The sequence below is a fragment of the Otolemur garnettii genome, unplaced genomic scaffold (assembly GCF_000181295.1).
Source record: "Otolemur garnettii isolate 467f Iridium unplaced genomic scaffold, OtoGar3 scaffold00034, whole genome shotgun sequence".
In the NCBI taxonomy this organism is placed as follows: Eukaryota; Metazoa; Chordata; class Mammalia; order Primates; family Galagidae; genus Otolemur; species Otolemur garnettii.
In genome coordinates this window covers 9,662,911-9,687,592 of record NW_003852429.1, presented here as the reverse complement: position 1 = coordinate 9,687,592, position 24,682 = coordinate 9,662,911, and the positions used below count along the sequence as shown (strand labels likewise).

The following is a 24,682-nucleotide window of genomic DNA, read 5'->3' as shown; positions in this document are numbered from 1 at the left end:
TTCTCTTCATTAATTTTTAATACAGAATGAATATTTTATTGAGTCATCTTTTATTACTGGTGGTTTTTATGTTAGAAGCCCGTATCAATTCGAAGTCCTTTTGTAGATTAGTTTTAGGAGAGTTAAATATTAGCCCTTTCCTTGGTGGGTTCATCTGGTATGTGTAGGTCTGTTTCTAAATATGGGCCAGGCATAGGTGATAGTTGTAATTTGTAAACTATTTTAATAAAAGGCTTAAATCCTGCCTTTTACATTTTTGCCACCAGGTGGCTAAGAAAAAAATTAAGCAAGAAAAATCCAACAATTATCCGAAGGATTCATAATATCATTTTCAATTTCTGCTTCTGTGATGAAATATGAAACTATAGCTAGACTGTGTTTCAAGAAAGAAAACTGCTGAGTTAAGTGACAGAGGCATTTCAAGCAGTGCCAGGCCAGATGGGCATCTCCATTGAGTGTTTTTGTTTTCTTAAATATTGACATTGTTAAACCAACTGAATTTTGCTCAACTAAACCTTTTGGAGACTCACTGTGAGCCAGTTCTACCTCTGTGCTGATGCTAGGATGTCCACCTCATCCCTGACCAGTGGGTTTGGGATAGAGATTCAGCGTGGGCTGTGAGCACAGTGGCAGCCCTCTCCCTCCTCAGTGCATGGCCAACGTCCAGAGAGATATGGTTCAAGTTCCCTTAGAATCCACTCTGAAACCCCAAAGCAAAACTGTCCAAACTGAAAGATTCTGTGTGTTAATGGTGAGAGGCTATAAGGAAATCCATGCACAAGGGATGGTGATGTAATAGGCTGGAAAATGCTTTTAGGCTCATTTTCTGGGGCTCCATCTGTTACAGTAAGGCTGGCATCACGTGGCACAGACCCTACTCCCCCCTGATTTCCACAGCATCGTTAAGAGAAGGGCCATCTTGTCCCATGGATACAGAACCCTCCCTGTTTCCTTGCCAGCAGGCTTTGTGGCTGCCTGTGCTGCCCTTCAGTTCTCTAATTTATTAACTTGGACAGTAACCTCTTGCTTGCACACTATTTTATTCCCAATTTGCTTTTCTGATTCAAAGAGAACGTAAGTGCCTTAATCCTCTAATGGGAATTAATTGCTTGTTTCTGTGCTTAACTCTGATCCTTTCTCAATCCCTACAGGGACAAGCTTCTTCCTGCAGGATCTGTGTGTTGCTCAAAACACAATCAGAAAGGTAATGATGTTTGTTTTATAAAAGATGACAGAAACAAGGAATAGTAATTTTCCTTTTTATTGCCCAAATAGTACACCCAAATTGATTTTGTATTATAAAGGATACATTTACTGAATTTAGTAGATAAAATGTAGAAAGTAAGTTGTCTCCTAAATTATTTCCTAGAGGAGAAGGTTAACTTTATTGCTTTGTTTTCTTTCATGGAATATTCTATTACCTCTTGCAGACGAAAGTTACTAAGCTTTATCTGTCACGGGATTAATTTAAAGAAAAAAGTTAGAAAGTTATTGAGGTGATATTCCATAGAGTTAGAATTAACAATCTATGGCCTTCTTACCACCATTTCTATCTACTACCACTTGTCCAAATATTCTTCTGGTTTTGAGAAATTATTAAGCCCACAGCATTACTTCATATGGCTTGGCTCCCTCTACCACTTGTAGTGTATTCATTTTTATTATTAAGGGGCTTTGTTGGGAAGGAGATAGCTAGCAGATATTGCTAGAAGATCCTAATAAAGGAGGGAACAGGGTAAAGAAGGAAAGGGGGAAATCACATTCACTGGGGATGTATGCCTGGCACACAGTCGGCAAGCAGTGGAGATTGGCTCTTGGGAGGACTTATGATAAACCCAGTTTTAAACAGGAGGAAATAAAAGCTCAGAGACTTGCAATAACTTTCTCAAAGACCTACAGGTGCTAAGTGGTGGAGGTGGGAATTCAGTGCAGACCTGTTATCATGCCCCAGTGCATGTTTTATATTTGCCATGATGTGTCCCTAAATGTTCATCTACACAACTCTAAGTCCACCCTGGATTACTAGTTCCCTTTGAGGGCTGCGTGCATGTTGTGTCTTACCTCACAGGCCTGGGGTTCAGGGTCGTGTTTCAGACATGCCTGGGTGCATCTGCTTCACATTAAAGCAGAGACAGAGCAGTCTTCGTTTTGCTCTGGAAAAGCCCAAATGGCTCACCTACAGCTATTTCTATCTATTATTTATTCAACTATGCTCTTGTGTTTTATCCAAGAATCTGACCCTAACACAGTGTTATGGAAAAACTAGCATGAGGCGGGGCTAAAAATAGAAATATATGACTCAGAAGGTGGCATCCCCTTCTGTAGTGGCAGTGCCACCCCGCCAATCTGGCCGAGGGGCCAAATACTCTCCTGGCTAGAACAAATCAGAGGCACGTTCTGAGTTACTCTTGGCTGTGGTTCTGAGTCATCTTGGTCAGTGTAACAGACTTTTCATGTGTTCTGTTGGCTGTGATCCTTAACAGCAGCCTTGGAGATGGGCTGAACATGACAGATGAAGAACTAGAGTATAGAGAAATAAGGAATTTGAAAAAGCAGAACTGAACCCAAAACTAGCAGAAGGAAAGAAATAATAAAGATTAGAGAAGAGATAAAACAGAGAGCAGAAAAACAATAGAGAAAATCAGTGAAACCAAAAGTTGGTTGTTTGAAAAGATCAACAAAAGTGACACACCTTTAAATAAAAAGAGAGACCTAAATAACTAAAACCAGAAGTGAAAGAGGGGACATTAAAACCCATTCTACAGAAATTAAAAAGATTAAAAGATTGTAAGAAATAAAATACTAGCATGGGGGGCAGAGATGAAGACACAGTAACTATGATTCTCCAAAAGTAGCAGTACTGTGAACAATCTGCCAACAAATTAGCTAACTTAGATAAAATAGACAAAGTACTAAAAATACAAAACCTGCCAAGACTGACTCACGAATCATGACAAAATAGAAAATCTGAAAAGACCTATAATAAGGAGACTGAAGAATATTCAAAAATTTCAAAAACAAAAAACCCCAGGACTAGATGGCTTTACTGGTGAATTCTACCAAACTTTTAAAGAATACCAATCCTGAAACTCTTCTGAGAATTTCAGAAGAAACTGAAAGAAGAAGGAACACTTCCAAATTTATTCTATGAAGTCAATAGTTCTCTGATACCAAAGCCAAAGAAAGACACTGCAAAAAACAAAAATATAGACTTATATCTTTGAAGACTGATGAAAAATCCTTAAACAAAATACTAGCAAAGAAAATTCAACACATTTAAAGGATTATATGCCCTGATCAAATGAGATTTATTCCTTGAATGCAAGGATGGTTCAACAAAAGGACAATCAATCAATGTAATAAATTTCACTAACAGAATGAAGGAAAAACACCACAGGATCATCTTAACTGATACAGAACAAGGCCAGGCATGGTAGCTCACACCTGTAATCCTAGCACTCTGGGAGGCCAAAGAGGGTGAATTGCTTGAGCTCACGAGTTTGAGACCAGCCTGAGCAAAAGCAAGACCTCATTTCAACTAAAAAGAGAGGAAAAAAAAAAAAAACGAGGTAAGAGGATCACTTGAGCCCAAGAGTTGGATGTTGCTGTGAACTGTGATGCCACAGCACTCTATCCAGGGCAACATAGTGAGACTCTGTCTCAAAAAAAGAAAAAAAAAAATACAGAACAAAACATTTGTCAAGATTCAACAGTATTTCATGGTTAAAAAAACCAAAACTAGGAATAGAAGGAAATTACCTCAACATAATGAAAACCATATATGAAGAGCCCACAGCTAATGTCACACTTGATGTTGACAATATAAAACCTTTCTTCTGAGATGAGGAACAAAATAAAGATGCTTGCTTTCCCCATTTCTATGTATTCAGCAGAGTACTAGGAATCCTAGATAAAGCTGACTTAATAGTCTGAGGCCACCAGGACCTGACTTCCTACATGGTGAGGAGCCAAGTAAGGAGTCAAGTGACTGGTGCCCACCACACTAGAGAAGCTCCAGAACTGTGGGCCACAGGTGTGTAAGGCAAGGGCAGGGCCAGGAAGCAGCAGAGAGACCTTACAATCTCCCCTCCAATCCAGCAGAGGACAGTGGGTGCCTTTCTAGAGAGCGTGGCAAGAATACCTGGGTATTGGGAACAGTAGGTCCAGCTTACAGTGGCAGCCTGATAATGAGAGTTAAAGGAAAGTCCACAGACATATAGATTATTGGGACCCCCAGAATGTCCTCAAGGCCCCACACAAGCCCTCCAACAGTTGGGCTCTCTTGGGCTCTCTCTGCCCCATGCAGAGCTGCAGTCTCAATTCTAAAGAGTGTCTCAGTTTTCCACATGAAAAGCTAACCAGGGGTTGCTGACACTTGCAGAAAACCTCTTAATGAAACACAGATAGCAAAACAAAGAGAAAAGAGGAATTTAGGAGAAATAGAAGCAAGGACGGGAAAGAAGAAAACTTAAAAAAAAAGTCTTGTGTCTATGAAGGAATATAGACTAAGAAAAATAAAGAACAAAAAGAAATACAACAGCAATTTTTATTTTTACAGTCTTACTCTTTGCCAAAGCCAGAGTATAGTGGTACAATCATAGCTTACTGCAGCTTCAAACTCCTGGGCTCAAAGGATCCTCCTGCCTCAGCTTCTTGAGTAGCAGGGACTACAGGTGTGTGTACCACCATACCCGACTAATTTTTTAATATTTTTGTAGAGATACAGTCTCACTATATCGTCCAGGCTGGTCTTCAACTCCTGGCCTCAAGCCTCCCCCAGTGTTCCTGGCCACAAAATTTTTTTTTAATTATACAATAATTGGAAGATACAGTAGAATGTGTAAAAAAAAAAAAAAAGCCTGGAAAAAAGAAGAAAAGATAAGAACATTGGAGGATTGAAGTAAGATATTTATCACCTGAATATTAGGAGATCCAGAAAGAAAACAAAGAGAAAGGCAAGGGAAGAACTTCCCTGGAATCCAAGGTGAGGGGTACTTACACTGAAATTCCCCTGTAAGGGCACAAGGTGGGGGTGTATGGCTGTATGGTACACCTTTTGGGTGCTGGACAACTACAAGACGGACTCTACCTAACAAGTTCAAAGTGGTGACCTGGTCATTTGTACCCACATAATAACTTAAAGTTAAGAAAAAAATTCCCAGCACAGATCCATAAGTCACATCGTAAAATTTCAAAATCCAAGGGATGAAGGGAAGACCTGTAGAGCCTCCAGAGAAGAGCTACAGAGGGTGGATCGCAACTCACCGGACTTCTCAGCAAAGAGAAGTTAATGTTGAGGAAATGCCCTTAAAGTTCTAAAGGAAATGATTTCTAGAATCTTCTACTCAGCCACATTATTAATCAAGGGTGGGAAAAAACGAACCTTAGCAAAAGGAGGCAGTCAACCCAGCAAGGAGAGCAGCTGCACGGCAGGGAGAGGCTGAGGGAAGGCCAGGATGGCAGCGACATCAAGGGCCAGACCGGAGCACCCAGGCCCTGGGTGGGTAACGGGCCGATCTTGACACTGCTTTCAGAAAATGCAAGGCTGAGCCACTGTCCTGGAACCTGAACAAAACCAAGTCTGAAGCAATTTTTAATTTCAATACAAACACAAAGTTGTCCAAGAAAGGAAACTCAATCATAATGCACTACTGCCTTAGCTAACAGCAGTGTCCACTGTGGGGCGGCAGGGGGCCCAGCGTGGGGCTTCTGCAGTGATGGTGAAGGCAGCTTCCTGAGCACACGAGGCTCCCACAGGTGTTAACCCTCAGCAGCCTCCGGAGGCACGTGGCTGCTACAACATCATCATACAGTTCAGGAAGCCGAGGCACAGGGAGATTCATTGATTTACCTAAAGTTGCTCGGTTGTAAGTGGTAGATCCTGGGTTTTAACCCAGGCATTTTGGTTCTGAAGTCTGTGCTTTAAAGCACCAGGCCCACCTGTTTTGGGGGTAGAGAGGCATGACATAATTTAAAATATCAAAAAGCAGTGGTATAAGTAACGTAGAGATAATACCAAATGCAGGAGTTAAAAGGTCTTAAAAGTATTGCCTCTGGCGAGTAGAAGGGGGTAGGAAATGTAAACTTTCTCGTAAAGCTATTTGACTAGTTACAGATATGTGTTATTTTTAAAATTGAGTCAGAGGACTTGAGCCAGGCAGCTGGGGGCTGAGGAGGGCTGGTGTCCTGTCTGCCTGAGCTTGGGTCCGGCTGGGTGGTCTCACGTCAGCACCAGCTGGCTGCACAGTGCAGGGAGCATGGTGGGAAGGGCGAGTCTGTGGCAGGAGGCAGGCTTGGGGTCTGCACTGGGGACAGGCTGGAGGGGAACAAAGTAGCCAGCCCCAGCAGTCTACCAGACTGGGGTATAGGAGTGGGGACAGTGGGTGACTCCTACCAAAAGAAGGCCACCCGGATCCACCCCTGTCCTTTGTCCACTCTGCCCACTGCAGGAGACAGCCCTGGGCCCTTGTCCCTGTCACTCTCTCCAGACCCTCCAGACTCTCATTGTCCACCGTTTCTGTTCCCATGTCATTTTCACTCTGGCTTCCGCTGGCAGCTGAGTTCCGGCGACTTTAGCTGGAGTACTTGCCCTTCCTCCTCCCTTTGCACCACCCCATTCCAGGTTCCTCCTTATCCATGTCCTGACTTTTATATTGCAGGTGTGCCCCACTCCCATCAAGTCCCCCAAGTCTAATCTGTGGCCCTGCACTGTTGTCAGAGGCCCCACCCTGGCCAGCCTAGTGTTCTCCAGCGCCATGCCTTTTCCAGTGTGATGTGCCTGAAATCTGGGGAACAGGGTGGCATAGGCTGGGGCCCAGCTGAGAGGCAGCAGAGAGGAGGAAGGGTGAGCAGCAAGGCGATCACAGTCGCAGAGGCCCAGAGAGGAGAGGCTGAGACCCCAGAGCCACTTGTGTCTGTGTGAGCTCAGTGTGATTTCTGTAAGGGCCACTTGTCCACGTGCACAGGGTGTCACCGCCAGACGTAACTGGCTGGTTGATGGACGCATCTTGTTTCCCCGCACCTGCAGTTGCGGCCCTCAGAAGCTGCCACAGGCTGTCCTTACGCCACGGGCAGCCAGGGACAGGGAAGGGCAGCCCTGCCCTCTCAGCCTTCATTCCCATGTGGGTTTGAATCATTTTACACAAACCACTTCTGTCATTCTGTAACAGTTTGTGGCCCAGACTTAGGCAAGTGGTAAACATTTACTTTCACATTGGAGCCAAGGTCGCTTCAGTGAGTCACAGTGAGTCACCGTGAAGCATCATTACCCTCTAAGACCTTGAAAAAGGAGACGCTGAGAGGTGTGATTGTTAAAAGTTTTGCTGGGTCACACTTCCAGGACTGGAATGTAAATTTAGTACTGAAACCTGAATTCTCTCTTGTAGCTGGATTACAATGGTTATAAATACATATATGTATACACACACACATATATAACTATATACACACATATATACGGTGATTGTTTCTGATTTTTCTATAAAATATATTGCACAATTTTCAAAGTCCTTTTACTGAGACTGAAAACTGACCAAGAATATGGCAGGCCAGGTGCAGCGGCTCAGGCTGGTAATCCTAACACTTTGAGAGGCCCAAATGGGAGGATTGCTTGAGTCCAGGAGTTGGAGGCTGCAGTGAGCTGTGATTACATCACTGTACTCTAGCCCAGGCAATAGAGCAAGACCCTATTATTTAAAAAAAAAAAGGCAAGAAAGAAAGTGACAGTTCTTCAGGCCTCGATCCCAGGACAGGGTATCTCCATCTGACAGCTGTTCTCAGATGTGCCTTTTCCCAGATCAGCAGCTGTAACTGGTGGCTGGCATTGCCTGGTGCACACAATGACCAACAGCAGTGGGTTCTGGGCTGTGCTGGGGGTGGAAGAGACGAGCAGCAACTTGTCCAGACAGGGTGGGTCTGGGAGGTTATGGCTGGGGTGTAGCCAGCGTGTCCTCTGGCCTTGAGCTGCTACCACTGGGTGGGGGTTCCAGAGCCAAGGCTGGTGACCCAGAGGGTGTGAGGGAGGCCAAGGCAGTCAGGAGGCCAGGCTCCCATTTCTGAGAGGATGGTCCTGGTCAGTAGTCAAGAGAGGAAGGCCATCCTTTGCAGAGTGGGGAGGGTGCTCAGGATCTGCTGCGCCTCCCATGCTGACACTGAGGGGCTGTCACACAGCATGGGCTGCGTGTGGAGTCCCTGTGAGAGTTCTGCTTGAGTCTAGCCAGGTAGTGCAGGGGATACTGGGGAACCCCATTTTCCCGCTGCAGTAGACTTGCCCTGTCTGCTACAGACATATCAACCAAGTCACGACTGCAAGCAAACTGCAACCCCCAGGTCAGATCTGGCCTGGTGCCTGGTTTTAAGTGGCCCACAAGCTAAGAATGGCTTTTATATTTTTAAATGAGTAAAAAAAAGCCACATTTCCTGATTGATGAGAAAATGGTACAACATTCTAGCGTCTGGCTCAGTGTCCATGACCAGAGACCCATGGCACCTGGGCCACACTGGTCATTGGCTGCTGGGCAGGGACAGCTGGCCCTGACCTGCCACATCTCTCCCCGGCAGCAGCTCCATGACCCTGATCTTCCTGTACGGTACCCTGAAGCGCGGCCAGCCCAACCACCCAGTCCTGCTGGACGGCGCCCATGGCTCCGCTGCCTTCCGCGCCCGTGCCCGTACACTGCAGCCCTACCCGCTGGTCATCGCAGGGGAGCACAACATCCCGCGGATGCTGAACCTGCCCGGCGCTGGGCGCTGCGTGGAGGGCGAGATCTACGCGGTGGACGACGCCATGCTGCGCTTCCTGGATGACTTCGAAGGCTGCCCCAACATGTACCAGCGCACCCTGGTGGCGGTGCAGGTGCTCGAGGGCACAGGCGAGGACGGCCCCAAGGACACGCTGGCGCCCCACACCACGGTGCAATGCTTTGTGTACAGCACGGCCGGCCACCCACCCGAGTGGGTCCACCTTCCGCACCACGACAGCTACGACTCTGAGGGGGAGCACGGGCTGCGCTACACCCGCCGAGAGGACAGATGAGGTAGGGACGGCTGTGGCCGGGGCGCAGTGACCCTGGTGTGAGGCCGGCTCAGTGGGAGCTGGGCGGTGCCCTTTCTACAATGTCTTTGTCAAAAACTTGATCTGTAGGAAAAGCAATCTTTTTCAATGGCAGCTGATTTTACAAATAATTTTGACATACTAGTAACAAGATTGTGCCCTCAAATCTTTCTTTCCAGTACTACTTTATTGCTTGCTGCTTAAAGAGCATCATGGGCTTAAATGTGTTAGGTAAGAAAAATTCAGGATTTTAATTCTCCTGAATGGGACTTAGAGAACTCAGATTATCCTGCCTTTCTTTCTTCTTCCCCGCCTCCCCCCTCCCTTTTTTTTTTTGCTTTGCTTTAATCTGAAGATAACATTTAAAATGAATGTAATGTGTGTTGGCAACTAGATTTTAGCAGTCCCATTGCATTGATTCTGGCGTATAACATCTAGAAAATTTTTTAAAATAAGAGCTGATTTTAGATGGTTCAATATCAACATAATAAAAAAAGTCTTCAAGAAAAACAGGCTGCATTTTGGAATATATAGAGTAACCTTAATTTTTACATCAAGCTTACATAGAAACTATTGAAGATGATCACTTAAAATTAAACTAGATGTTTTGGGAAATAAAATATAAATGTGTGTGGTGGTATGTTCTCCCTCCCGTCCCCATTTTTGGTACACTTGGTAGGAGCGTCTTTTCATTTTAATCTAGCAAAATAGTGAACACCCACTTGCTGGTAGACACAGCTGAGCACCCTGGACTTCAAATGGAGGTTTATCTGAGCCCAGCTCTCAGCAGCCAGGCCCATCACTGCCTCCTGAAGGGAGCAGCATTTGGAGGTGGCCTTTCAGAGAAGCAGCAGCACGCTAGTAATTTGTTCTTCAGGCCTGACAGAAGCTTAGCTTCCAAATACAAACAGCACTTAAAATAATTTTAGCAAGGCACGAAGTACCAATTACTACCCACCTCCATCTGATAATTTGTCAGCACAGATTCAAATCGGCACACGACTCTGCTTCTGCTCACCAGCAAAGTATGAAACGTATTCCAAGAATTTAAGAAACAAATTGAAAATGCAGCTGCTGATCCTCAGTGACCTCATCTCAATTGGGAGACCTCCCTTACTCTTCAACTTAATGGTAGACTATGATCACTAACTGCATCCAGCACAAGAACACAATCATTATTTTTAGCCTCTTTTTCTTAATTGGAAACTTGCTTTGCAAAAACAAAAAGGCAAAGAGAGCTGCAGGCTGACCAGCCGGTGGCTGCTGCACCTAGTACAGCGCGGAGGCGACCTGGGGGCCTGCGGCAGTGGGGACAGGGCAGTGGCCTGCTCCTCACCAGCAGAGTGGATGGTCCCATGTCAGCCAGCAAGCCCGGAAGGGACATGCATCAGTGTCATACACATGTGGCACCACAGCGGAAAGGGCACTGCCAAAATCAGCATCTGGGCTGTCCGGTCTTCGGGAAATCAGGTCCTCAATTACAGAAGGAATAAGGTAATCAGACTATACGCTAGCAAATGCTGATTTGCTACAACTGAAGGCAGAGAACTGGAATTCATATGATTTTTTTTTAAAGGATGACAAAGAAATGCTAGTATTTACAGTCTGTTGGCACAGCCTGTAGCCTATGTGTACATTGTCTTCATTCAAAAAAAGGGCAAATTAATATTTAGACAAATGCTTGGTTTTATTGATTTAATTTTGACACTAGGAAATCTCACAGCAGAAGTACAAATCATATGTACAAGTATTTATATCAAAAAAATTTCCATTGGTGATAATTTGGCAGAAGGTTGGTTTGACTCTTATGTGGAATAAACATGACGACGTAAGACCTGCAGCACAGGAGTGTTCCTGTAAATGCTGGAATAAATCGAGTGCGAGGGACTAATACAAATGGCTAATTAAGTTGGGTGATGACGGCAAGGCTATAAATACTTCATTCCAGTTCCACGAGCAGATCTCCTTCTCCAACTGTGTCGCCAGCTTTACAGTGCACAGACTTTACCTTGAAATAAAAAAGGGAATGGGGGAGGAGGGCAAGAATTATCAACCAGAACCAAGAGGGAGCAATCTCTGACCCTGTTTCTGGACACAGCCTGCCCCGCTCGAGCCCATCTGAGGGGAGCCTACAGAACAGGGATGTCCATGTGCTGGCTGTGACCCCAACTTTCCTGCTCCCACCTCTCTGTCCTTGTTAAACTAAAAAGTGCCAATCTGAAGGATGTTCTCTGGGAGTCTAAGCTGTAGCTGGCTCACTGGCCCCTGCACGGGGCACACTCGGGTCCAGGTGGCATTCTAAACTCTGAAGGGTTCATGCCAGCTGAGTTCTGAGTACCCAGCCTCCCTGTCTTGCTGTGGGTTTAGGTTGAAGAAATGTTCTTGGGGAGCTAATGGGACACTCAGTATAAAAGACAAAAGAGGACAAAATTATCCAACAGACCAAACAGGTACTGATTAAGATGAGGACCTCCCTGACCCCAGACTGATACCTTCCTTGTGAAGGGAAATGAAATAAACATTCAGGACCTGCGTGGGGGGACAGGTTGCCCTTTGTGGCACCATCTGGGAATGTGGAACTGTGTCCCCCTCCACCCCCATTTCTATTTTTATCAAGTGTTTCTTTCCCAAATTGTGTACAGATTTAAAATTAGCAGGGAGGTGGCTGAAATGGGGAAGAAACAGTCATTTGATTTCTTGGAGGCTCTTCCTTGGGCATGAAAATGAACAATGGGTTAGAACTAATTGGCCGCATGGGCAACTGGCAAACAGGAAAGATGCCGGCAATGCCTGGGTTGGTGCACTGGCCCGTGTCCCTGCCTCTCCAGGGTGAGCAGCCTACAAGGGCCTTTTTTCTTAAACTCAACCCCAGAGTCTTTAAGAAGGATGTGAACCCGTGCAAAGAATACTTCCAAGGCCTGGCTGGCAGAGGTTGCTGGGCTGAAGAGGCTGCCTCGGATGTTTGTCTGTGATGTATTTTTAATGAGCCTTTTCTCTAGGAGGAAAAGTGACCCCCCAAGTGAAAACCAGGGCCTGCTACTTTGTGCTGGGGCTTCCTGCCACTCCTCTGGGCCTTCTTGGGCTGGATTCCAGAGGTCTGGGGGGTGGGGAGAGAGGACCAGAATAGTCAGGAAGGACTCTGGCACGTGGGGCTCAGGCCAAAGGACAGAACTCATTGGGCCTTCCACAGCACTGAGAAGCAGCCCTAGGCTGCTGAGAGTGAGACAGACCCAGTCTGCCAGGAAATAAAGCATGCTGACAGATCTGACCCCCACTCCGTCAGCACCCTGGCCCAGCAGCACAGGGGCCTTGGCATGCATCTGACTTCCATCTCTGTCCCCCACACTCAAGCCATGCTCCTTGGGAATGGAAATCTCATGATCCTAGCACAGCATAAATGTTAAATAATCCCAGGGAACAAATAAAGCCATTTTCACATTAATAGAAACTGTTTTTATATTCATACAAAAAAGTGATTTAATTTAGACAGAATTCCTAAAAAGCTGCAAATCTTGCTATATTTCTCTCTTTAACCCCACAGACATGCACAGCTGCTGGCTCAGGGCCACCAGGCTGCATCTGAGCTCTGCTTATCCATCTAGGACCAGGCAGGGCACCTTTGGGTCCTTCTCTAGGAATCAGTTTCATTGCCTTCTGGGGCGACAGATCATGAGACAGTCAGAGACTGTGTCTCTCTGATAGAAACTTGGAGTAAGTGAGTGGATCTCTCACTGCACCTGATGTCCACAAGGCACAGCCATGTGCAAGACACAGTTGACCTCTGCTGCTGTCTCCAGCCCTGCCCCCAGTCACACTCGAACCCGCCAACACTTCCCAACCAAAACATCCCTCAGGAAAGGATTATTTACCCACTGATGGCATCTTTTTAGTCACAGGTAGAATAATGAATTTATTGCTTAAAAGGACTTTTCTATTTTCTTCAAGAAAAAATACATTTAAAGATGTTTTGCCCTTAAATTCCAGAACTAACAGATCTCTCCTATTTCCTCCCTGAGTCACTCAGTTGCGCATGTGTGCAGGTGCTCAGCCCCTGATCTGAGGTTGAATTGTCTTCTTTATGGAAAAATTATCTTGAAGAGTTGCATTAATTTTTGCAATCTGTAAAACCGTTTCCTGCTGTGTCACCGAAGTCTCAGATTACTAACTGCCTCCAAGACAGATGTAAACATTAAAAATTAAAGACCCTTTAATTTGAAAGACATTAAGGTGAAGAACAGTTGTTCTTTGAATACCTGAGCATAATATACAGATTCTTCTGGAAGACCCATTCTCCATGAGGCAGGGACATCTCAGAGTGAGAAGAACCTCCCCATCCTAATATGGGGGAGGTGGAAGAGATCACCCCATGGTCCCTTTCAGGGTAGACCATCCATGGCTCAAAGGAGGAAGGCCAGTGAGGGAAGGCTGGCGGGAACTTTGGGACATACCTTGCCAGTTTTCCCAGCTGTCATACTGTTCTGCATTTTCATGGCTTCAATCACACAAATTTCCTGACCTTCTGCTACCTAAAAAATGGATAGAAAATGGACATAAGTTTGCAAAGCATTCTAATTTTACAATAATGCTTAAGATGAAAGCCATTAAGAAATTCTTTGTCAAATGCATTGTAAGTTTCATCTGTAAACAGCAGCAGTGATCTCTAAGTTCATCTCTAGGGACAGCAGATAAAGGCCATTCCCTCCACCATCAAGTCCTTGTTAGAAAAAATCCTGACACTAGAGGATTGGGGAGGCGGGTCGTGGGGCCTCCCGGGGATCTCTAAGGCTGTCTTTGCCACTGACAGAGGTGCTGTGAAAATGGAATGTTTTCCACTTACCTGACGTGTCTGGAAGAGGCTGATCTCCAGACAACTGTGTGAGGTTGCCTGGGGCTGAGGGGGAAAGGAAAGTGACAGCTGATGGGGACAGAGTTTCTTTTTGGATGGTGAAAGTAGTCTAAAATGGACTATGATGGTGGCTGCACAGCTCTGAGCAGAATAAAACCACTGAATTCTGCACTTTAAAGGCTGAATTGTATGTCAGTTACATCTCAGTAAAGCTGTTACCAAAAACAGGATTTCTGTCTGTACCCCTGGAGAACTCAGCATCAGGGCCTGAAGACCACAGTCCCACTCGCCAAATGACACAGGGGCCCTAACAAGGCAGTGCTCCCAGACAGCACCTTCCCACACAGGGAGTGACATCAGGAGCTCTGCTCATTCCCCACAGGGAAAGCAGAAGCCCTGGTCCCTGCCCTCGCTCAGGCTCCTGCTCCTGCTCCGATGTTTGGCTTTCATCTGAGCGAGCCAGGCTGATCCAGTGTGAGCCTACTGGGGCCAAACCTGGGCTCCTGCACAGGAATCAGCTATGACTAAAAGCAACCCTATTCACTTTTCTCGGCCTTGATGGGTGGATACGATGAGCTGGGCCAGATTTCTTCCTCATCTCTGTTAGTTTTTGGAATGAGAGAGTCCAGTTTTCTTGGGCAACAGCCCTGTGGGGTATGAGGGACATGCTGGCGTGGGGCTCCTGGCCACTCATACCACGATGGCTGTGCCTATCTGAGGCCACAGCAGTGCCGAGAGAATGTTCTTTCCTGAAATCCCCAGATGATCTCCAAGTCCCCCTCCAGGCCCCCTGTGTGGCGCAAGCTGTCTTGCTGGCAATCTGGAGTGCCTGAGCCCTGCGTATTCTTCTCCTCTGCTGTTCAGGTGGTGGGCTGTGTTTTCTTGGCACAGAAATATAGGAAGAGAGGGGATGCCAGCGCTTCACTGCTGGCACGGAGGAGAGATGCTGCGGAAGAGCCAGGCTGGGAAGCGCTGTGCCCGCTGCCCTCTGATTCCCTTCACTTGGCATTTGCATCTGCGGAGACTGAGGCATCAGCTTGCGAGGGCGATTCTTCACGATGCGGGGGAATGGAGGAGGGACAGCGCAGAGACAAAGCTAATGCCCCAGTTGATGGGTCAGAAGGGTCACTCCCTCACGTCAGCATTTTAGAGCCTTTTCTCTCTTCAAAGGCAGGCAAGGAACAGGAGAGATGGGGAGGGACAGTCCCACCACAGCACACCTGCAACAGAGCTCCACATGTGCAAGCCCTGGTGCCAGGAGACGCCTCTCAGTTCAATCTGGACTCACTGAGGTGGCCCCTGACCCAGGGACTAGGCACCAGGGCCAGAGGACTTTCTAGGAAATGGTTTTGAGACATGACAGACCAGAACAGAACAGAAATTACATTGAAAATTAGGAACCAACTCCTCACCTCAGCTCTAATCACCATTACCCTCACAGGTGGATGGACACCCACCAAGAGTACCCACATGCTGGTTTCTCAGGTCCCACTCAGCCCAGCAGGTTCTTGTGGGTGGCACAGCCTTGGCCCCTCTGCCAGTGGGTGCACTCCCGTCTCATCCCATCAGTCACTGCACAGAATCTGCTGGTTAGACAGACAGCCCTGCTTAAAGTAGCCGGCTTCTTTATGCTGATCTTTAAGTAACTGAATTAACAGTTAAGTTGCAAATATGAAAAAGAAGCAAGGCCTGAAGATTTCCAATGGTCATGCCTGCAAAGTCCAGCCTGACAATGGTCCCACAGGAGATGTGCCAAAGGGCAGCTGAGTCAGACCACAGCTCTGCCCTACACCCTGCCAGAACCCGGGACAGCAGGAGGTTGACAAGGAGTTTATGGTGGCTCTGCTCTCACTGCCCACACTCGTCGTTCCTGGCCAGAACTCTGGGTGCTTATTAGGTGGGCAATTTGCAAAGAGGTGATGGCAGGTGACTGCAAGGGTTGGGTTCCTAATCAATCAGAAGAACAAAACTTCTACTTCTGCCAGGGACAATGAGAAGAAGTGACCAGTCCCAAAGTTAAAACAATCCCTCCCTCTGGTTGAGAGACTCTGACAAATTGTTTAAAAGGACTTTAAAGAGGGCAGCACCTATGGCTCAAAGGAGTAGGGCGCCAGCCCCATATGCTGGAGTTGGTAGGTTCAAACCCAGCCCCGGCCAAAAACTGCAAAAAAAAAAAAAAAAAAGGACTTTAAAGAAAGTGTAACCTGACCAGGCCCAGTGGCTCACACCTATAATCTGGGTGCTCTGGGAGGCCAAGGAGGGAGGATCACTTGAGAACACGAGTTTAGGACCAGCTTGAGAAAGAGCAAGACTCCATCTTTACTAAAAACAGAAAAACTAGCCAGGCGTCATGGTGAATGCCTAAAGTCCCAGCTATTTAGGAGGCTGAGGCAGGAAGACTGTTGAACCCAGGAGTTTTAGGTTGCTGTGAGCTATGCTGGTGCCATTGCACTCTACCCAGGGTGACAGGAAACACTCTTCCTCTCCAAAAATAGTGTGTCTGCATCCAAAGTGATCCCAGCTCCCACCCAATCCACAGTGTGGCACTGGGTCACAGAATCAGATCCCGGCCACTCCAGGTGCCTCTTCACTCCTGGTTTTCCCTCTCTAGTTCCTCTCACTGTGACTGCTGGTCTACCTGGCGTGTTTAGCTGTAAGAGGAAACCTGCCGTCCGCATCTGCCTCCCTTCTCCTGGAGCAGTCAGTCTGTTTTGTAGAGTGTTTTTACTCATCCCCAAGCTCAGCTCTTAGATATTGCTCCTTGGACCCTCTGAGACAGAGATCATGTTCTATATAGACACACACTAACACAGATACATCGATCCAATCCCTACTTATTTCATGCCTTAAAAATCAAGTCAGAGAACCAAATGTGGTGCAAACCATGTATCAGAGAATCAGTGGGACACAAGCCACACCTGCCTGGGCTCTGGGAGTGGCTGTCACTGAAGGGTGCGCTCCATGGACAGGGTGGGCACCGAGACAGCACGGCTCTGCTTTCCCCTCAGGACTTGGAAGCCTGCTGCCCAGCACTGTCAGCTCTCACAGGACGTGCACACAGGGAGCTGGGCAGTGGGCCCAGTGGAGGCAACACCTTCCGGAGGGCCCCAGGTACTCGGGAGGCCAGGCATTAATTGGGCGTGCAGAGGGGGCTGTGCAATGCCCGGCCTCTGCCAGCAGCACCCCTGTGCGGCCCCGCTCCTGCAGGATATGAGCACACACTCCTCCAACACTTTTGTGAATCGTCTGAGAAAGACTTAATGATTGTGACAGGATGTCTTCAATGTTGGGCTTACAAAATGGTCACAAACCTCGCAAGTCTGTTTGATAAACCTAGTGGGCCTGATGTATTTCCCGGCTCCTTGTCTAATTGGTGTAAAGTTTCTAGGCCTGAATCCTGTATCTTTCATCCGGCTTATTGCGTCCTCTCCTTTGACACGGGGTCAAGGTTCACATTCGCATCCGATTACCAGAGCGGCACTCATTAAGAGGGAGTCGGCCTTGCCCCAAAGTGAGTAAGCTTGAGAAAAAACTCGGCCCATTTACTCAGCAGATTCTCGCATGGTTTGTGGCCTGAATGTCACCCAGCATTGCTCAGTGCTGAAGAGTTTCAGACATCTCCAGCTGATGATTAATTGTGAGTGATGGGAAATAAAATCCAGTAAAGCCAGCTGCTTGCCATGGTCGGCAAAATGACTCTAATGGATATAGGCTGCCAATTTTCCAGTTTTACTGGCGAGTCTTCCAAGTGTAATTAAGGGAAGTTATAAATGATATGGAAATCTATCAAGTTCCATTTATTTTCAGAGGACTCTTTCCCCCAGAGACTTTTATCTTCAAGCCTATAGCATGCTTTGTTGTGCTAATGATTTAAACCACTTCTTATTTCTGATTAAAGCCCCCAATATCCTTCTACCAAGTTCTCTTCATTCCTTCCTCAAAGATTAAAAGGCATAGAAGCTTCTCCTGCACATGCGCCCCCGCTGGAAAACACGTTAAGACGGGACACATTTGGCAACACATACCGTTCAAACTGCAAACTGCCTTCGCCACTAAGAAAGCTCAAAGAAAATGCCCAAAGAAAAAAAGAGAAAGGGGGAAAAAAGATCACCCAGCATAAAAGGAAGCCCCCAAAAGTACAGACTTGAAAGCTGCGCTCAATACCAGATACTCATCAGAAGGTGCTCTAGCTCACTAATGTTATTTGATTTGGAATAAAAGCATGAAAATGATGGCAAAGGCCTAAAATTGGAGATGTGAAGGATGACTGCACAGTATTCCATTTCTCAATTTCATCCTTCAGAGCCACAAAATGGGGGTGATGCAGTGACTGGATGAGATTTACAGTAACAGCTGTGGTCTTCCCACACAGGGGAGACCCTTCTAATGGGCTGAGGTCTGTTTTGAACAGACGGGTAGTAACAAAACAAGGCTCCCTATTAGGGGTGTGCAGTCGTACTTCTGATAAAGAAAACGATGATGGGCGTCGGGTATCCTTCAAGACAGACCCTGCCCTCTTTTATCGTCCAAACCCAAGGCTATTTTCAAAGGCATTATGGTTGAAATATAGGCCAGAGGACGTAAATGGCATCGAGCACCCCCCTTGTAAGCCCACTCTAGCAACTGTAAAGAATGCCGAGGAAACGGTGCCAGTGGCATATGGCTTTCTACTGTGCTAAACATTCATACAAAAGACAGGTTCATCAGTCATTGGAGTATCTGGATAAAAAATTAGCTCCTGATGGATGGTATTTTGAGCTTACCTGCTGCTAGTACATTACCAGAGAAACACAGGTTTTGAAACCCACATGACATTAGAAACTGCAGACCATGAAATACGACACGTGCAGGAGCACACAATGTACGCCAGATTATACAAAATCATAAATAAGCTATTTAAACCCTCTGCCTAAAATTGGGCCCGCTGCAAGGAACCCTGGGTCACTTCTACGCAGGCCAATTAATGCACAGCATCTGCTGTACAGAAGCAGGGCACCAAGCACTTCCGAATGATTTCGGCAATTAAAAGAAAACTGTTTCCTGCCTGTTCAGACAGCAACTGTTTCAATGCAAGAGTGAGCACCAAATCACTCCGTGCAGCTGAAAAATTAAGTCTCCTTTTTGGGAAAGAGGGGTGGGTGGGAGAGAGAATTTTTTATAGAAAAAGGAGAGCCTTCTTTGTTGTCCTACATTCTGTGTTTTTCTGCCAAATTAGACAGAAGGCTCAGAGGGCTGACCGGCCCTGCAGTCTCCCATTCTGTGGAGCTGGGCCTCCCGAAAAACCCGATCAATGTCAGCCCTGCTGACCACGCCACAAAGCGGAAATCCTGCAATCACATTGTTACAGACGCTTCTCCTTAGAGGACAGGTGCCTGAAGTAATGCGTCCTCAAGCCTCAGATGTGAAGAAAGGCAGCTCCGATTTGGGGAAAAGCACTCTGGGCACCTGATCATTGCCACGTCCTCTTTCTGAGCTGGTGAGACAGGCTGGAGAGTGTGGCCTGATACTTCCTGAAGACGAAATGTGTGTACATCCCACATATTTTGTCTGAAGCAGAGAGAAAGAGGCACTGAGGCCACAGTGTTTGAGGGAGGATAGAACTGTCAGCAGACACAGAACGGGAAGGCAGCTGAGCTCAGTGACCTGCCCTGAGCACCGTGTGTGCACATGGGTGCCCAGACCAACTCCCAGGAACTGGGCAGTGGGAGCTTAGGGTGGGAACGCAGGGTCACAGCCAATGTAAAATGGGTCCAGGTTTTCTTTAAATTCCTTAAAATGAAGAAAAATATTACTCCCTACTGCCTTCTACATTAGCTCAAAAACAGAGCCAAGGCCTATAGTTTATAAAGAGAACTAGTCAAAATTGATGCCATTTAAAATAACTTCAGAAGTCAGCCTGGATTCTCTCTCTCTACCTTTGCAAAATGTGTCGAGAGTTGGTTTTTTATTTTGGGGGGTTATTTTGGAAGAAATGCTTTATTATAACACTTCAAAAATGCATATGGCAAGTAATCACCTTGGAATTAAAATTGAAATAAAAGTTGCCCATTTTTAAATTTAGTATCCAAATCAGTTTTAGTTCTGTTACTAACCTTGAAACGTGCAGTTTTAAAGGATTCAGTGAAATGATGAATTTTAAAAATGTGTATTATTATTTTCATTATTTATTTTTAGAAGAGAAAACATTTCAAATCTTGGTAAGGTTGAGAATGGTCATCTTCAAACATGTTTAAAACAAAGATAATATTGCCTCTAATCCCAGTCAGGTCCTTCCTTGAAAAATCAAATCAAAGGCCAAGCTTGCATAAGACTCTCCTACAGTATTTAATTTCTTGATCCATAAAAATATTTTTATCTTTTATTGATAATTGTCATTGAGTTAAGTTAAACTGTAAAAATTCCCATATTGTTATCTCCAACAAAAACCAACCCTAAAATTTAAAAATAAGTGTTATCTGGAGAAGATTAAAAGGCTAAATTCAGAAGAGTCATTACTTCTGAAGAAGACAGGACAGGAATTAGACTGGGAAGCAGCCACAGGGCAAGTTCATGGTCTATGTCAATTTTTATTGTTACGTTAAAGCTGAAAGGCATGTGGTAAAGGTGAGCACAGCACACAGGAGTGCTTGTTGGACAACTCTCTACAACCTTGTGCATCATGTAATATACTTCATAATCTCAAAGTTTAGACATGTTAATGAATACATGAATCTGTGTATATGAGTGTATGTTGGGAGATACATCCTGAGGTTTGGGTGAGAAACTAGCACCGTGTAAATAAACTGCTTGAATAACCACTGCTATAAAATGTGTACATTTAATTATTACAATTATTTTATGATTGCAAATCAAAGTATCCAGAAACTGGAAACTCAAACAGCCAAGCAGCTCCTCTGCCAGGACAAGCCACAATTACTGATATTGGACCGGATGAGGCAACAGGCACGAGGCCGAGGAGCACACAACAGGGCGCCGACTCAGCCCTGCTCATCTGCAATCCTCAGAGTGTAAGGTGTTTGGAAATCCTGTTTCTTCAAGAAATGAAAAATAAAGGTCTCTCGCCAAGTTGCCACTGCTCCAGGATCGGCTATAAGCTTGATTACACGGGCGCTTTGCAGACAAAGGGGAGGTGTGAATGCCATGTTCTGTGATGGGGGGTTTCTGTGTCCCATTGTCTGTCGTCACCCACCTGCTTATAAATCCTGTCCTCAAAAAAGCACACACAGGAGGAAAAAAATCAGGGTGAGGTGTGGTGTGCAGCTCCCAGTGATTCCAGGCGTCCTCTTTTCCCTGGTGCACAGTCTAGTAGACTGTTTTTGCCGCAAGGCATTGTCCACCAGACCAACTATCCCAAACACCTTGTTGCCCTTTTACTAACGATCAGTTCCTTTACAAGGTGAATCTTCGTCAAAAACAGCCCAAAGTCTGTCCTGCTGATGTTGAACATAAGCGGCAAGCGGCAGCAGCAGCAGGTACTTGGTGTCAGCCTGTTCCTTTACCTGTTTCACTCATATTTAGTAGATAAATGTAAATGGGTGTACAGCCTGCTTATGGTTTGTGTGTCTCCTGTCATTTTTTGATGTACAGGGTGCCCATAAAGTTAGTGTGCAATTTAAAATAATGTCCAGCTTTATGGACTTTATGTCCACCCTGTATTTAATAAGATGAATATTTTTGATGCAAATCCAAGATGACTATAGAATCCAAACACATCTCGAAAGAATCTTAATTAAGTGCAGTATTAAAATATCTTCTGGGTTGTGTCTTTTTGTTTAGTTTCTGGTATCAAAAGGCTAACAAATGTGCTCATAGACTATTTTGTACTTCAAAGCCAAAATGAAAATTGTGTGACAAATTCAGCAGCTGTTAAGTCTAATGTTAGTACCTGGGAAGAATGTGTTCTATTGTTATTCTGAAAGAATATATATTTTTAATATTTCTGTTTGAGACTATTGTACAGACAGAAGTTAAAAAATTAACATAAGTCATAAAAATGTGAACTTTGTAGGTGTCCTCCCAGTTTATGATGGTATTTTAGATAGAGAAAAATAGATCTGTTTCAACCCGAAATGAAAATCAGTCACTGCAAAAACATTTTTAGAAGGCACACTAAAAAGATATGTAGAAAAGACTCGCATAATCCATCCTGTCAGTTGTTTTCTGAATTACATTTGTGATTCATTTTAAAAATCCACTCTTACTCTGTTCCATACTGATTTGTCTGCTTATTTTATTGTTTATTAACATCCTCCTTCCACGTGTTATACAATCCCTTAAAAAATTATTGTAGTCACCATTAATGTTAAATAGTATGTGACAGACACTGAAACGGTACTGGGAACTTTTGCCACATGAGCCCAAAAAACACGCAGTAAAAAGCACAGCTTCTGAGCTGAGAGAGGGGCCAGGTCTCAAATGAAGCCGCTTACAGAGCTCGGCAAGCTCCATGAGTAGATTTACTACTCCTCAACTGCCAGTCCAAATTTTTTCTTTCTGAAGTTTTTAAAATTCTGTTCAAATTGTTTACTTCACAAAAGTGATTTTTTTTATGATTTGTGAGACTGGTGGAACTTACTATTGCCAGGCCTAAGTTTGACTAAGTTTTTTTAAAACTAAGATTTGTCAAGTTTTACTTCAGTGAAACATAAAAATTACAGATTACTGGAATTTAAACTATAGAAAAAGAACATTTCAGAGAAAAACAGAATACTTGTAGGGCTCGTAGCTATTTTCAGGACTTTGTTTTCCTTAAAGTACACAGAGATGACCGACTCCATTATCTTCCCACTGATAAAAGTGGGACTCCGCTCAACTATTGTTATTGCTGAGAAAAACAACATGTCCTGCGGTGTTAAAATAATTTAAAACTGCAAAGCTTAAAAGCCTCAAGTAGTATTTTCTTATAATGGTCTGAAGTAAGTGCTGTGCCTTTGGTCTAAGGAAAGTTTCTTGTGTTTTAATTACACGAGGCAGAATTTAACTATGGGAGTTGTTAGAAAAGCCGGCAGTGAAACTCCTCATCCTGCGCTTGGTTTCAGTATTAGTGGTTTGGGACATTTTCCCCCAAGTAGTAATTCAAGAGAAAACACTTGTTTTATCAAAACACAACAGCACAGAATATGAAAGGAAGTTCTGTGATGACCAAAAAAGACAAACAGAAGACAGCATGGGCCCACCGGGGCAGCCTGGCACCCACGTGCACACAGCATCTCTAAGTAAGAGGGAGGAGAGCTGGGGAGCGCCAGTCACTGGGCACTGGGCACTGGGCGGGCCCCACCGTGGGCTCTGCTTTATAGGAATACGTAAATATAGGCCCTAGGGCTCTGCAGGAACATATTTTTAACAGTTCTCCAATTAAACCACCTTTGAGTACCCACATTCAATTATTGGTGTTTTCAATATCTGGGCTCCCCCAATGAACCAAGGACTAAAATCACATTGTTCCTCCTTTCCCATCCTAAATTATTAACCAGGAAATGGAAAGTACAAAGGCCAAACCCTTTCGGTATGTGGAAAAGCAGGACCAGGAGACGGCAGCTGGGCAGCAGGACGGGGCCACGCGGCTCTGGCCTTCAGCAGCCTCCGTGAGGGACGCCTGGCAGGCACGTGGGGCCCCGACTGCAACATCAGCCCTCCTGACCCTCCCCCCTTTCCAACCTCCCTCTGCTTAGATTTGTACTCAGGTGTTAGAAAACTAAGGGTTTAAGGAAAAGCATTTATTTAAAAAATAAAAACAAAAACATAGCAGTGATTCTATAATTAAAGCCACACAAGCCTGACAAGCTCAGGCTGGCAGTATACAAACTATTGGCTTCCAGAAGATTAAAAAAGAAAGTGAAGACACAAAACAAGCCCCTTACATTGTTTACCAACCTAACAATGGTTGGTTTAGTCTTAGTCACTAAAAGATCCCGCTGACTGCTGACTATTTCGTATGTCACTGTGTGATTCTTAATGTCAAGGCTGCGGGGCAGCCTAATCCTTTAGCAGGAACAGATACAAGGCCAATCCTGCCCATGTTCAACACACACAGAGACACAGCTCTCATGTGCTACCGTCCCAAATCCCAAGTGTTAACTCAAGTATTAGACAATTTTTTTTTCTTTTGGCCGGGGCTGGGTTTGAACCCGCCACCTCCAGCTATGGGGCTGGCACCCTACCCTCTTGAGCCACAGGCACCGCCCAAGTATTAGACAATTTTAATAAGTGCTTTCTTCCAGGAATATCATTGCTTTCAAAATAAATATAACAATTCATAACTACTTAGTCTCTTTTATGCTTTTCTGGAAAAGCTAGTAATTCTATGTCTATATCATGAGGTAAAGCAATTGTTAAGTCAGTTTTCCAATTCACATATCAATTTCAGAACTGTTTACACAACTAAAACTGATCGTGTTTTCTTAACATTCATTTATCATCAATACTCTTCCAGAAGCCACTGCCAGGTACGCGATTCTTTCTCAATGCTAAGAGGATATTTTACCTGTATTAAAGAAATCAGGAAACATTTCTAATATGGCCTTCCCAGGGCAGTCCGTAAACCCCAATGACGTGACTGAGCTGCAACCAGGAGTCACCATGTATCATCCAGCAAAGACCATCGTGCACGGCTGCTGTGTTCCTGCCCATAACTCAACATGCCGGTACTCAAGTGCCCTTAGCAATCTTCTGGTTGCACCTTCAGTTGTTTTCTTTTCACTTTTCCTGCTTATCAATAGAGATTTCTATCCGTGCTCTAAGAAAATGCATGCATCCTACAAATTCATCTATAGCAAGTTATCTTG

General features: G+C 45.2%; 2 protein-coding genes across 4 annotated transcripts in view; one reads left to right on the top strand and one right to left on the bottom strand.

The window, feature by feature from the left end:
* Window positions 1-1,152: 1,152 nt before the first annotated feature.
* On the top strand, window positions 1,153-10,628 carry GGACT (gamma-glutamylamine cyclotransferase). 2 transcript variants are annotated; one of them, XM_023513089.1, is made up of 2 exons: window positions 1,153-1,204; window positions 8,563-10,628. In XM_023513089.1, exon 2 carries the CDS (start codon window positions 8,567-8,569, stop codon window positions 9,032-9,034), a length of 468 nt encoding a protein of 155 aa, XP_023368857.1. In that variant the 5' UTR covers window positions 1,153-1,204; window positions 8,563-8,566; the 3' UTR covers window positions 9,035-10,628. The 2 variants fall into 2 exon arrangements, with proteins under 2 accessions (XP_023368857.1, XP_023368856.1); XM_023513088.1 differs by having other exon boundaries at window positions 8,560-10,628.
* Window positions 10,629-10,720: 92 nt separating this feature from the next.
* The window catches only part of PCCA (propionyl-CoA carboxylase alpha subunit), a 373,052-nt gene continuing 359,090 nt past the window's right edge, over window positions 10,721-24,682 (bottom strand). For both annotated transcript variants that reach the window (XM_003789599.2, XM_023513087.1), the window contains exons 23-24: window positions 13,501-13,578; window positions 10,721-11,060 (exon numbers count right to left, since the gene is read on the bottom strand). In XM_003789599.2, coding sequence (XP_003789647.1) covers window positions 10,992-11,060; window positions 13,501-13,578 — 147 coding nt within the window. In that variant the 3' untranslated portion in view covers window positions 10,721-10,991. The remainder of the gene's footprint in view (window positions 11,061-13,500; window positions 13,579-24,682) is intronic.